Below are 15,650 nucleotides of genomic sequence, written 5' to 3'. Positions count from 1 at the left end.
CTAAATGAACTCTCAACATAGTATAGGCCTTTTTAAAAAAACTTATGAATGATACAGGAGTGTACTTTGGACACATATAGTTATTTAGGGTGAAAGTAAGGGAGGGCACTCACTTGAGGAATCAAAGACAATGGTCCCTCAACACAATTTTGTCTCTGGGGCCATTCCCGCTAGATGCTTTGCTATCACAGATACAGGCTTATTCTGCATAGATAAGACTTGTGGGTCATATCTCAGCCTGTGTATTAGTCCATTCTCATGCTCCTGTGAAGTACACAAGAATGAGTAATTTCTAAAGCAAAGAGGTTTAATTGACTCACAATTCTACATGGCTGGGAAGGCCTCAGGAAACTTACAATATGGTGGAAGGTGAAGCAAGCATGTCCTTTTTCACAAGGCAGTAGGAGAGAGGAGTGCCAAGTGAAGGGTGAAAAACCACTTATTAAACCATCAGATCTTGTGAGAAGTCACTCACTATCACAAGAACACCATTTGAGTAACCACCCCCATCACTCAATTGCCTCCCACTGGGTCCCTCTCATGATACATGGGGATTATAGGAACTACAATTCAAGATGAGATTTGGGTGGGGACACAGCCAAACCATATCAACACGATATATACACCTTGGCATAGAATGTTAGTGTTGTACAAAAAGAAATTTAGAAGTAATAGTATTATGATTTCACATGTTTATGTGATATGAGCGGAATTATGAACCATATGATTATATTAATTAGCATGCCTGTTTAATGCCTGCCAGATATAAATTAGCACTTTTTAATAGGACACAGTTTTACATAAAAAGAGTTTGATTCATTTTGTTCTAACTATAAATCATTTTACCATATAAATTTACCAGCTCTAAGTATAAATATCTAGAGGAAGTTTAAGTATCTGAAATAGGGCCGAGATTTTCCAGGAAATATTGACATCTGGAAATGAAGAAAGAGGGTGGGTTTCCATCCAGATTTTGAAATTTTATATAGGCCACAAAATAATATCCAATTTTGTTAAAGGTATTTTTTCACATTTTATAGGGTCCTCCTGGTCCATCTGGTGAGGCTGGCCCACCAGGTCCTCCTGGAAAAAGAGTAAGTTTCTTTAATTCTTTATTTGAAACATATGTTCATTAGTCACCATGTATAAATTTATACAATATGCAAGCTGCAGGCAGCATGTTATAAGAATAATGAGAAATATCATAAATCCTAAAAACAATTTGTAAATGTGCCAAATAATAACTAAAATATAACATATTCTAACTATTTCACTGTCACAATAAAAATGAGAAAAACAACTTCTACTTAAGGAGTTTTCCACTCCTCTGTGCTTAGATCTCCCCTTTGTACAAATGTAGTAGATTATTATAAAAGACTTTGGTGGTATCCTGAACATTAACTCCTGTTGTAATACATGGGGATGAGCTGTCAAAAGTCCAGTGCTAGCTTAAAACATTGTAAAAACCTGAATGCATCAATGGAATGAGCTCAGGAATCAGTATATAATGTTAAATTGCTTTACAGTGTCAAACTTCTCTGACTCAGAAACAGTATTTTAATGATGTGCTATAGCACAATATAAATAAATAGATATTGCTGAAATTATTGGCCATAGTAGACCCTAGGAGATTTACTTTTCTGTCCTTTTCTCACTGATGCATTCTTTTCATAATAAAGCAATCTCTGCAGACCTGCCTCTTGCAGCAGCTGTTTCACTTTAGAGTGTTCTTCTGTACCTCCTTCAGTCTATTTTCAAACCGGCACATAAGTAAAATATGTGATAAACATCAAAATATATTTATCAGGCTGATTCCCCCTTCAGTAATCCAAAGTTACTGGATTACAGCAAGGCAATTAGTGCCACTCCTGTTTTCTAATGGTATCTTTAGTTTAGGGGAATTTTTGACATTGAATATCCTTACAGTAAACATAGAATGTGAATGGGTTTTACTTTTGTCTCTCAGCAATACAAATTTGAATCAATATTCACAAACATTTCTCTTTGCCAAAAATATACTTAATTTATAATAAAACTTGTCTCTGAAAACAATTTGCTCTTCATTGGCCAAGTACTTTTTTTTTTTTTTTTTTTTTTTTTTTTTTTTACATTTTCTCTTATTATTATTGTGTCTGCAACCCCAAAGCATGGTCTCAGTATAAGTAGATTTATCCCCCAAACAACCATGGGGCTCTTATTCTTAGAAAGTAATTAGAAAGTGTTACATGATTTTTTGATATCCATTGCCTCTTTCTGCTTTAAGTCCAGCTGCTCATAAAACTGTGATGCATAGCTGTCTATTATACTATTTCAGACCTTTTGGAAGAATAATTATATAAAATGTCCTTGAGAATGTATTGAAATACTTCTTGAAACAACAGTAAATCATTTTTTTCTTCTTCCTTCTGGCCTCAGATGGTGGGATGCTATATAATGTGGTTGGTAGAACAATGCAGTTATAATAGCTGGCTTTCAACCGAGCTTCACCAGTTATTACCTGTATTACGTTTGGCAAATTGTGTATTCTCTGTTTCTCAGGGGACCTAACACCCACACTACTGTTGGGTTGAACATAAGATAACTCACGTAACACAATAAAAAAAATATATTCACCTCATAACTGTTGCTGTGTTACCTCTGAGTTATGGCATAGTTATTAAAAACTTCTGAGCGCAAGGATAATCATCATACAAATATAAAGCATGATGCTTTTGATACAGAGGAAATTAAACCTTGCTTCAAAATGTAGCAAGTAGAAAAGGACAGACTGTATCAAAATTGATTTTGAATATTCTATTATATATTGGCAGCTTCTCAGCTCATTTTATTACTCAAGTCAAACTCTTAGCAAGTGCTATCTAGTCTAGTTTCATTTTAAAATATGTCAAAAGATTATTTATTTATTTTTTTATAAATTTAACTAATTACCATTTGATATTTGAGATGAATTCTCTTAATGTGGTAACAGAGTTTTAGAATGAATTCCTTTCTTTAGCCATTCAGTGGTGGGTCACATGAATTATTTATTTTGAAAACAGCTGAATATTTTTGAAAAATGTTTTAAGTAAATGATAAAATAACTTATTAAAGAGTATTAATGGAAACATAAAAAAGAGACATGTATGTGTGAACCAGTAAGTCTCATGCCCCCCTTTTAGTATAATAATATGACCCAAAACTTACATATAAATCTGTAACTATCACATAAAAATATTATATGTTAAAACTATTAAGCTGTTGTATGAAAGTATTTTGATATAACAATGTTGACATTATTGATATTATAAACTTTCAAATATTTTCAGTCATATTTACTAATTTTAAAATCATGATAATATAATACAACAAATTTTTATTCTTTATTATAACATGTTTTTAAAATATATTTGTGTTTATTACTTTGGAATGGGTAATGATCGACAATTATAATTTTAGTGAATAAGTCAGACTTCTAGGAAGACCTCCCCCCAATTCTAGAATTGAGAGAATATCATAGAAAAGTCAGTACATATTCAGAGGTTTAGATTATACATTTGTTCTACAACACTGAAGTAGTTTTAAGTAAGAGAAAGTCCATGTATTTACGTTCTTATTCATTTACATCTAAGTTGGACCTCACAATTTCTAGTTAAATGAGATATAATTTTAAAACATGAATTAATTGCTGATTCTTAATTCCTGTCTCTTATAATGAAGGATGCATTTTCATATATTAGAAATAATCAGTTATAATAAAAATACAGTAGTATATTAATGGAAATGTGCAAACATATTTAGTTACTTGTTGCTTTAAGAATATGAAGCATCCTTTTTTAGTACATTTAGTGTTGCTGTAAAGGAATACTTGGGGCTGGGTAATTTATAAAGAAAAGAGGTTTATCTAGCTCACAGTTCTGCAGGCTCTACAGGAAGCGTGATGCCAACATCTGCTTCTGGTGAGGGCCTCGGGCTGCTCCCACTCATGGAAGGAGAAGCAGAGCAGGTGTGTGCTGAGATCACAAGGTGACAAAGGAAGCAAGAAGGGGCAGCAGAGGTGCCAGGCACTTTTTAACAACCAACTCTTTCAGCAACTAACAGAGTGAGAAACCACTCACCCCCATCAAGGAAGGGTATTAATCTATTCATAAGAAATCCATTCCCATGACTCAGACACCTCCCATTGGATTCTACCACCAAGATTTGGAATCAAATTTCAACATGAGGATGGGGGGGGAGAAATATCCAAATTATAGCAATAATCAATAATTATTTTCTCATCCAGCATTAAAGATTACATGATATTCTGAAATTATAAGCAATTGGTAAGTTTTTCTTTAGACATAAATATCAAATACAATTACAAAATAGAAAAATTATGTTACTCTCATTCCTGCCAATATTTCTAACTAGACAACCTGGTTAATTCCCCTGATTAAAAGGAATAAAACAATCCTTAAAAAAATAAAATTATGGTTAAGTGGATTGATGAGTAGAAAATAAGATCCTAAGATAATTTATTTGCAAAGTTATGCTTGTTTTTTAATATAGATGTATAGGCAATTGTCCATTGAAGAAAATGCCCAGAAAAGACCCATGAGTATATGTAAACCTTATTTGTAATTGGACATTACACATCAATGGAAAGTGGATAGGCTATTGAAAAAATTCTGCTGAGAGAAGTGATTTTCTATATGGAAAAAGATTAAATATACCTCATCTAGCTCATTTCACAGAATTCAATTCCAGTTGATTTATAATCATAAATGTCAAAGGTATACTTTGAAATATTTTAGCAAAAATTATTTGAGAATAATTTTTGACATCCAGTCATAAATTCTGATCACACAGGTGTAATCAGAAAGGAATAGATTGATGTATCAAGTTGCTATTACAATTTCCTATTTACCGAAAGTACTTAGAAGACAGTGGAACAAAAAGATCTGATTAGGAGAAAATATTTCTAACATACAGGAAACATGCATAGAATAATTTGTTAGGATATCTAAGTATGTCTTACAAATTATAGTAGCAAGAAAAAACAGTAGAAAAAATATGCCAATGGCATGAAAAAGTATTTGACACAAATACCCCCTGAAAAAAGAAAATATTTGTAGGAATTAGGAAAGTGTGTACTAGAAATTACATTGAGATACTATATCACATTCACCAATTAACAAAAATGTATTTTGACAAACCAAGTATTGGGAAGAATGTTTTCAAAAAACAGTGAAGATTATTATGCACGGCTGTTGTGAGTTACTGGGTACTGCTGCTTTAGGCAAATAGTTCTACGTTACCTAATAGAATGTAACATGAACTTTTTCTGTCATCTGGTAATTCCATTTCTAAGCACATATCCTAGATGACATTTTGCTCCAAAAGACTCGAGGAATAATGTTTTGTTATCCTTGTTAATAATAACTGTAGACAAGATAAGTTAATTTAGGTATATTCATAAACTAAAATTTTGTATGGCCATAAAAGTGAATGCACTACAGATGCATGCATAACATAGATGAATGTCAAAATCTATTGTTAAATATTAAGCAGAATAAATATGTGTGTGTTTATACATATGTCTTGTGTGTGTATGTGTATATAATGTTTACGTGGAAAAGGTAGATTACATTATTTCATTTATATAATATGCAACATTGTTAAGGACATGTTTAGCATTTAAACATAAGTGGTAAATATGATAAAGAAATGTAAGCCAATGATTAACAAAAATTTAGGATAGTAGTTACTTCTGTGGAATAAAAATGGATTGCAATTGTTACAAGTGGTATGTAGGAAGCTTCTAAGTTAATGATACTGTACTGTATATGTAATGCATTTTTATGTTGAAAGACTAAAATTATATAATATTGAGTCATTCTAGCATGTGCTCTATAGCATTATGAGAAAGTACATTAGTTGAGTTCCCTTTGATTTTGATAAGTTGTTTTAAATTAACCTCATAAAAATTTTAGCACTCTTCTATCCTCTCCTTTTAAATTACAATTTATAGAAAGAGGATGAGCTATTTTAATCCATTCTCATCACTTTGTAAAAAACTTAGAAGGCTTTGTATTCATAAATTAATAATAACATGAGAACGGTGGTGACTATGCATTGCTTACAAAGCTATTCACATTCATTTTGATATAACAGAAAAATCAACCTTAGGTCAGTCCAATCGAGCAATAATATGCAGGGTTTTCTCTTTTAAAATATGGCAACAATGAATTGAAACTGAAAACCATTTAACACAATATGTTAAATTGTTTTCTATATTAGGTTTGGATAAACTGGCATGCTTAATTGCTTCTGTCTGTTTTACATAATAATCTATTTTCTTCACCAGAGTAAAATATATTTCAATGGTGTAAAAAATTACTCTTATGTCAACAATCTTATTACCAAAATTATGATTTGTTCTGGTTTAACACTAGCAATTAATGCTTGCACCATTAATGTACAGCCTACAACACTAATTAATTTAGTCAATAGCTCTACCTCAACATAAACAAATAGGTGGCTTAGCTTGAAAAAAAAAAAAAAAAGAAAAAGAAAAAATGGAAACACAGGTCACGTGCAGTGGCTGACACCTGTAATCCCAGCACTTTGAGAGACTTAGGCAGGAGTATTACTTAAGCCCAGGAGTTTGAGACAACATAGTGAGACCCCCGTCTTCACAAAAACTTTAAAAAATTACCCAGGTGTGGTGGCACATGCCTGTAGTTCCAGCTACTTGGGAGGCTGAAGTGGGAGGATTGGATGAGCCTGGGAGGTCCAGGCTGCAGTGAGTCATGACTGTTCTACTGTACTCCAAACTGAGCAACAGAGGGAGACTCTCTCTCTCAAAAACAAACAAACAAACAAACAAACAAACAAACAAAAAAAAAAACAACAAAAAGCAAACCCAGAAATTGAAGCCGAAATTATTTACTAACATCATTTGCAACCTATAAACTGACACTCCTTTTATCTTAATTTCACTAAAAAGTAGACCAGAATGCTGTTGCATCAGAATCAGACAGAACTTGTTGCAAATCCTTGCTACCTAAAAATGTGACTTGGCATAAGTTAATTTATTTGAGTCTCAGTTTTCTCATTTATAAAGTAGGCATAATAACTAATTTACAATACTGAAGTGAGGGGTAAATGAAATTAAGAAAATGTATATTTAAAGCACAAAGCCTAATGCCTGAATTTATCAGGATCTCAAACAGTGGATGTTATTATTAAGCATTGAATAAGGGTTTCAAATTGTAGTATTATTTATAAACTCAATAAACCTATTATTAAAAAGAATATAAAGATAAAAAGGAGTAAAAGATTTTCTTCTAATGTCCTCGTTGTATACATGGAAGGACAGATCATTAGCAATAAATTCACGGTAAACTTAGTTTTGTTTATTGTTGATTTTGCTTTGGTGTTTGAGTTCAGCGGTGACCAATACTGAACTAACTGAGTGATACACATAGAAAAAGGATATAGAATATAATTAACTACACTTTCAAAGTATATGATATTGTAATTTTAAAGAAATTTATACTTATACTACTAATATAAATTGGTTATCCCTTGGTGCAAATGCATGTGACATATATGTTAAAGTATTTCCTATGATAACAATTACCAAAAATAGAAGCATTTAAATTCATGACAACTGCATATATTTTTTAATAAAATGTTTTTGTCAAGCAGTAGATATTTAAGACCGGTTTAAGAAAAAATAAAGTTATTAAACTATGAGTCAACCGAGTAAGAGGTATTTGGTTATGCCCATGATCCCAGCACTTTGAGAGACTGAGGCAAGAGGATCACTTGAGTTCAGGAGTAGGAGACCAGCCTGGGCAACATGGTGAAACCCTGTCTCTACAATAAAATACAGAAATTAGCCAGGTATGATGGCATGAGCCTGTAGTCCCAGCTACTCAGAGGCTGAGGTGGGAGGATAGCTTGAGCCCAGGAGTTTGAGGCTGCAGTGAGCCGAGATCACTCCACTGCTCTTCAGCCTGAGCAACTGAGTGAGACACTGTGTCAAAAAGAGGAAAACACTGTACATAAGTGAGATCACTCTGTTTATACACTGTACATATGTGAGGTCACTTTGTCTATACCACGGGTGAACACAAAGCATCTAATAATAGAGGGATATAATGCAGAGTGAATTCTATGAATTGAAACTGATTTGAGAATACTGTCACCACAAACCTTTGGGTTCAGTCAGCAGACAGCAATATCTGATGCAGCAATCAATTTAATACCACTTTTGTGAAAATAGCAAGAACATATTTCTATGCAGTAGGATAATATCTGTTCAATAGGCTCGTGGTTTGGCTGAATACAGAATTGCCTTACAATCTGTGTCCCTTTAGTCCATCTAGAAATGTTAATCTTAAATTAGCTTTGTGTACATTTTGTGGAAATTAACATTTCTCAAATCCTTACTTTCCCACTGTGGAAACAATAACAAAAGTCACTTTTTTTTTCCATAATATCTTATGTCAGAAGTAGCAATGACAAGAAATGTGTTCAAAAGTATTACCACTTTTTTTCTGTGATTGAATCTTACGCATGAATGATAATAAAACTTCCTAACAGAATATTGATCACAATGTTGTAAGTGGCAGTGATACTGAGAAAGAAAATTCTAATGGTTATTAAACAAATAGGAGAATTACATTATCATTCGTAGTACATGTACTTTCTGTCATTCATTTGTAATACTTGAGAATGAATGTATATTTCCTTAAGGAACTGGAAGATTTGTACAGCTTGTTTCAATAAGCCATGGACTTCTAATACTAAATTTATCATTTTAACTAGTTCCATGTCCTTTTACTGAAAAAAAAAATCTAGAGCTGACTAAAATAATTTAAGCATTATAACTTCAAAATGCACATATTAAATGGAATTCAGCTCATATTGCCAAAGGGAAGTTCACAATAAAAAATTAAAATGGTAACTCTTGTTATTAATTGGTTATAATGACAGATGAGGTTTTAACTTACTATGCACACACAAACTATATATATATGTGTGTGTGTGTACCTTGTATATGCATGTACTATGTGTGTATGTGTATATATATGCACACACATATGAAGTATTATAATATATATAGAATTAATTCAAATTTCAAATTCGGACTTTTTTTTTTACAAAATCTTTGAAAAATTCTTATGTAAATGTATAGGTAGAAAGTACATTGTAATAATAAAATAAATTGTAAATCCACTTAAAATTTCTGTGTGGTACAAAACTGTGCCTTCCAAGTAAGGTCATTATGAAAAAAAGGTCTGCATTTAATTTGGGAACCACTGCTTCTAGGAGATTCATAGTTCCCTTCTAGGAGATTCATAGTTCAAGAGGAGTATTAAAGGTTCTGAAAATTTTGAATCAAATGTATTTATTTTTAAACTATTTTAAATATTAATGTTTTTAATACTTTTGGGAAAATTGTTCTAATTTTTTAATGTGGGAAACAAAAATTCTTGTTCATTTAACATGTTCAAAAATGTTTGTTTATTCAAATAGCTAATTTTATACTAAACTTGGCAGTTTATTTGCTAATATTAAAAAATCAAGATCTCCAGATACCAAGTCTCTGCCTTTCTCCAATTCTTTTTTCCTCCCTAACTCTCAAGTCACCACATAGTCATGCACCCTAATATTCTGCCTCATAGCAAGACAAATGCATAGATGCTTAGCTGCTAGCCTAAGTGAACTCTTAGCAGGTCCGTAAAGAGTATTGTGTACTTTCCATTCTTACTCCTTTGAGCATGCATGTGAGTGATCAGAAGGTAAAGAAAGTGTTAGAAGAAGCCATCCCTCTCTCATCTACCCATACTGTAAGATTCAGATCAGAGACCAGGTTTTTAGGAAAATCCTCTATACTGCCAAACTGGATCATTGTACCTATTTCATACACTGATCTCATCTTTGTTTATTTTACAGTGTTCTATTTGTTAATTTTTGTATCTGTGTTTGTAACTAAATTCTGAGAATTCCTTACAGATTTGATTTTACTTGTTCTTTATATGCATAGCACATTCTGGAATATAAGCGCTATTTAAATGTTTGTGACATGAGTGGAAAAATTATTAAATTACAGAATCATACTGTAAAACTTGAATAGTGGAAAGAAGATTATATTAGATGCTTTATGTGAAGAATCGTTCTCATGAGTAGAAAAATCTGTTATAACAATAACCACTGGTGGAGATTAACTAGACCCTATTTTAGTGTGTTATGTTTTTATGAGGTATTTTTCAATAAGAACACTCATTACTTCATGAAAGTACAGCAAGAGCTCACCAGATTAAGTTTCTGCCCCTTCGTTTATGCAAACATATGAGGAATAAATTATTGGGACAAGAATTTGCCCATAGGCATTGTCTTTGTTTTGTACTACTATAACGGAATAATACAGACTCTGTAATGTATAATAAGCCCAGATTTATTGGCTGAAGGATGGGACGTCCAAGATTGAGTGGCCACGTTTTGCAAGGGCCTTGTTGTAGTGTGATGCCATGGCATGGTGGAAGGACAAAGAGCAGACAAGAAAGAGCAAAACATCAAAATCACAGCCTCAGCCTTTTTTTTTTTTTTTTTTGAAATGGAGTTTTGCTTTTGTTTCCCCGGCTGGAGCGCAATGGTGCGATCTCGGCTCACTGCAACTTCTACCTCCTGGGTTCAAGCGATTCTCCTGCCTCAGCCTCCGGAGTAGCTGGGATTACAGGCACCTACCACCATGCCCAGCTAATTTTTTTGTATTTTTAGTAGAGACGGGGTTTCACTATGTTGGTCCACCTAGTCTCAAGCTCCTGACCTCAGGCAATCCGCCCGCCTTGATCTCCCAAAGTGCTGGGATTACAGGCATGAGCTGCTGTGCCTGGCTGCCTCAGCCTTTTTATATTTATTACTAATCAGTTCATGAGCCCTCATGACCTAAACACCTCCTATTAGGTCCCACTTCTCAACACTGTGTTGAGGATTAAGTTTTTAGCCTATGCTTTTTGGGGAACACATGAGTTTTTCTCTAAAGGACACTTACTACTTTCTCAGGAAAGTATATCTGCTTTCATCCTCATTTTTCTTAATTTTGTTGTCATCTGGAAAAAATATAAGGAATAAATAAAATTGAGAAAAATGAGAAAAAGAACAGAACAAAGTCATTTAATAAAAAAAAAAATTACTATGAGAGATATTTGTTCACAGAGGGAAGAAATTATGTAGGGAAGAGAAGCCCTTTGTTTTAATCACGATTTAGTTGCTGTGTTTTCGTTTAGTTATGATGAAATTCTCTAGGCTCTTCTAATTCTGATTTTCTTTCTCCTTTCACATAAAGGTGATATTTTCCTTCTAATTTTAGACAATAGATGGCTTGCTTTTTAAAAAGCCATGCATTGATAAGTCTTTTCTACTATAAGCTTCATGTTTGTAAATGCAATCTTTTGAGGTTAAGCCCACATATCATTATGCTACTAGTCTAAGAAAAAACTATCATTAAATAAAGAAAAGCTATTATTTCATTGGATATCATCGTTTCTATTTCCAAAATAATAGTCATTATTATTGTTGTATCTACTTTCATGTTATTATTTTAAATATCACACCAAAATAATTTCTGACTCAACATTTTAACAATAGAACAAATTTGAAATTCATGGTTCAATACAGAATTCCTTTTGCATAAATATGAAATTTGAAAGATGTTCTTTGAAGTTTTAATGTATATATTATTATTAGCATGTTGATTCCACCTCAAGATATTATCCATAGAATTTATACATTTCTTATCTTTGGGTTGAGGTGCAATGAATGTCTAATAATAGATAAAGTTATAGGAATGATATTGAGAAAATAATTACTAATGATGTCATCATTGACTCTTTCTGAGATAAAATGAGTTCATGGAATTCCATGGAGTTCATGGAATCGATGAAGTGCTTGATATTCATTTTATTCGTCTTTACTTTTTGTATATATTCATGGGGTACAAGTGTAATTTTGCTATACTGTTATTGCATTGTGATGAAGCCTGAGCCTTCAGTGCATCCAACACTGAAGCAATGCATGTTGTACCCTTCAAGCAACCTGTCATCATCCACCGCTATTGATATACAGTTTAAAATACGATATAAAAGGCTGGGATATATTCACCATTAGAATATTAATATGGCATCCTCTTGTCTCGCCTTATTCTCACCAATTAACGCCACCATGACTACTCTCTGCAACCACCACCCCAATCTCAGTTAATGATTTTGAGCACAATTTATTATGAAAATTAAAGTAAATTAATGGAAAAATAACAGAGTCTTAGGGGAAAAAATGAAAAGCAGTTTCTTGGAGATCGTTAAGTTTCTTTTTCGGTCGTTCTGTACTCATACTTTTGGATGACATCTGAAGTGTAATTTTTTTTCAATTTTACTTCCAATATTAGGATTTACAAAGTGATATTCACTTTCATTTTACCCATTTATGTGAATTGCATAGTTCTCAAAAATGAAAATACTGTGTCTGGTGACCGTCATAATTTAAAATATTGTTTTTCTTTAGTTGTTATGTGATCCTGTAAGAATGCATGAACATATACATATTCTAAGATTAAGAAAGGGGCCATTCTTAAAATACATATGAGAATACAAGTAGAATACAAATAGATACATTAAGTTAATTTCTAATAATAAACATAAATGATATATCAGTATTTAACACATTCAGGGTGTTGATTTTAATTTATCAGCAGTTCTTTAAAAATTTTATTTACTGCTTTCTTAATTGATGTGAAGTGATTATCTGTAGTATACTTAATCTGTGCTGTTTTTCAATATTTTAAGATGAAGTTTGTACATAAAATGGGTTTTGATTTTCATTATTATGTTTTAAACCAAATAGTGATAGAAAACTGTAATTTATTCATCTGTTACAAATTAAACTTTAGTGTTTGTAAACAAGTGCTCATTAACTTTGCTTTTATATGTGATACATACTTTACATTAAACCTTATATCTATAGGGTCCTCCTGGAGCTGCAGGTGCAGAGGGAAGACAAGGTGAAAAAGGCACAAAGGTAAAAAAAAAATAATATATACATATATATAATATATATTATATATAATAGGCATTATATTTGAAAATTTGATGCATAAACTGATCAACTTTTTTTCAGTACATTTAGTAAAATGATAAAAGTCTTTTCTCATCATTAATGTGCTCCCATATTTTATTCCCTAACAGGGAGAAGCAGGTGCCGAAGGTCCTCCTGGAAAAACCGGCCCAGTTGGTCCTCAGGGACCTGCAGGAAAGCCTGGTCCAGAAGGTCTTCGGGGCATCCCTGGCCCTGTGGTGAGCATCTGTGTTAAAAATATGCTATTTTGAAAATAACATTTTTATTTTAAAATAATTGTGAATGAAGGTGCTTATCTTAGCATTAGTCCATAAGTTATCATGTGGATAATTTTGTGGGAATTCTATACATATAGTGTAAAAAAGTCAGATACTATATAAATATTTAAGTGTATCACTTATTTAATAAGTTCATGGTGAAACACTAACTTATAAAGAGAAAATAGAAAACTAAATTTTAAAATTTCAATGATTTGAAATGTTTATATATACACCTATATATATATTTGTGTGTATGTGAATATAGACATATATGCATAGTAAAGGAACAAAATTATTTGTAATATTTGTAGATGTCTTCCATATGGCAGAAATTATGGGTGATATTTGCTTTGTTTTCTTATCGTATTTCTAAAATTTTAAATAAAGAAATAAATATGTATTCTTTTATTAATTTTAAAAATCAATCATTTTTATTTTCTCTAGGGAGAACAAGGTCTCCCTGGAGCTGCAGGCCAAGATGGACCACCTGGTCCTATGGTGAGTAAGATCTTTTCAGTCATTCAAATAGTGAGAATTTCTACAACAAAATTGTCTATTAGCTAGAATTTTTGACACTTTACCTTATAAATAGGTTTGTATTTTTTCTAATATTCCAAGAAGTATATTATTTTGTCTCAGAGGAAAGTAATCCTAACTGATAGGTATATGGAAAATACACCACTTGATCAGAAGATTTGTTTCTTTCTAATGCACGTTGGATGAAAAACAAAATATTTCCACTCTGAATGAAATGCCACTAATGATCCAGCCAGTGCTTTTCCTAGTCTGGATAGTTCCCTAAAACACTTGCAGTTACACTTATTTTCCTGGCATTTAACTTTAAAAAGTATGCTGGCACCAGCATACAGTGATTCTTTGACAAAATAAGTTGTTCTCTTCGTGAGTCATACAGGCTGAAATATAAAACAATAAATCTCAGTGAAAAAAAGATATGGCTACTGTAACAGTGAAGCTTGGTCACTATCATTAAGTCTGTGTGCAAACAACATGCTTGAGAAATGCAATAAAGAATTTTGTTGACTAGGATATTATTCATAGATGGAGTTTATCATAGGATCCAAAGCTATTCTTGATACAAATTTGGGCAGAAAGTGAGAATGAAAGACTTGCCCTTTAAAATAATTCCTTACTAGGTGACTTATTTCCTTCATATATAGATTTCTTATGGTAGAGATTTTTGAGTGTCATTATCCAGTAATAGTTAAGTGTGAAGTGATTAATCAAAATGGCAAATGATACATACAGCACTCTGTAAGTGTGATGAGTATTAATTTAGTCAAGTCCTTCTATATATTTTAAAATGTATTCAAATGCCTCATCATAAATATATTAATTATCTCAGAGATAGAAACATACGCACAAAGCCATCACAACTGGGATTCACAATTCATTTAGGAAGAATTTTGGTTATTCCTTTCAACAAAGATGCCACAGCAATTTCCTCTAGCATACCTACCAAATATTTCATAAGTTTTAAAGAGATTATTTAAACTTTCACTGAAGAATTTAAAGATCATTTATTTAGTAATTAGATAAAAGTTATCAAATTTTGGTAGATTTGAAGCAGGAGATGATCAGTGCTGCCCATTACCTCCAGCTTAGGAAAAGGGCACTGATTGAAGCAGGATCAGCTCCACATCTGTATCATTACTTAGGAATATTCTCCTTAGATATGATAAACTCATAACTGCCCAGAGTCAGAGCCTGGAAGGAAAAAAATGCCTTGCCTTAATGTCACTCTAAAATTTGCCAGGGATTTTTTTTCTTGTTATTTCAGATTTTCCAGTAAATATTTTGACCTTTCTGCAGATGAAATAAAAAGCACCATGCTGGAGATTTCCTTCAGCTAATATTAAAAATAAAACCTTCTGACATACCACCTGATTCGGCATACAAACTTTTGTATTTTTGACTCTTAAATAAATGTGAGTTTACAGTGCAAGAGGACAGAATAATTTCCAAATCCTTTAGGTAAAGCGGAATGATAAGCATCAGAAGTGGGCTGCATGGGCACATTCCATTCTGACTGCTTGTTTTATGGAGAGTACTTACGATGTGAATATAATGTGTAGTTTTTTTTCGTAGCTTTAGTTAGTCTTGATGTGTGATATCCAATCTCAATGAAAATGCTACTTACTCTTCATGAGGTGAGGATGGGCAGAGAAGTCATCTTCAAAATGCCGTTTATGGCAATTCAATGAGCCTTTCAACTCAACTAAGATCTATTTTAGTAGGTAATTTTAAAATCAGAATGAGAAGTAGCTT

General features: G+C 32.3%; 1 protein-coding gene across 4 annotated transcripts in view; it reads left to right on the top strand.

The window, feature by feature from the left end:
- Positions 1-15,650, top strand: part of COL11A1 (collagen, type XI, alpha 1) — a 241,690-nt gene that overhangs the window by 205,889 nt on the left and 20,151 nt on the right. For all 4 annotated transcript variants that reach the window (XM_011975884.1, XM_011975869.1, XM_011975892.1 and 1 more), the window contains 4 exons: positions 1,041-1,094; positions 12,994-13,047; positions 13,215-13,322; positions 13,809-13,862. In XM_011975884.1, the coding sequence (XP_011831274.1) occupies positions 1,041-1,094; positions 12,994-13,047; positions 13,215-13,322; positions 13,809-13,862 (270 nt within the window). The remainder of the gene's footprint in view (positions 1-1,040; positions 1,095-12,993; positions 13,048-13,214; positions 13,323-13,808; positions 13,863-15,650) is intronic.

Source organism: Mandrillus leucophaeus, unplaced genomic scaffold, assembly GCF_000951045.1.
Source record: "Mandrillus leucophaeus isolate KB7577 unplaced genomic scaffold, Mleu.le_1.0 Scaffold1012, whole genome shotgun sequence".
Lineage (NCBI taxonomy): Eukaryota > Metazoa > Chordata > Mammalia > Primates > Cercopithecidae > Mandrillus > Mandrillus leucophaeus.
Note: the sequence above shows the minus strand (reverse complement) of the source record. Positions and strands in the feature narration are given on the sequence as shown.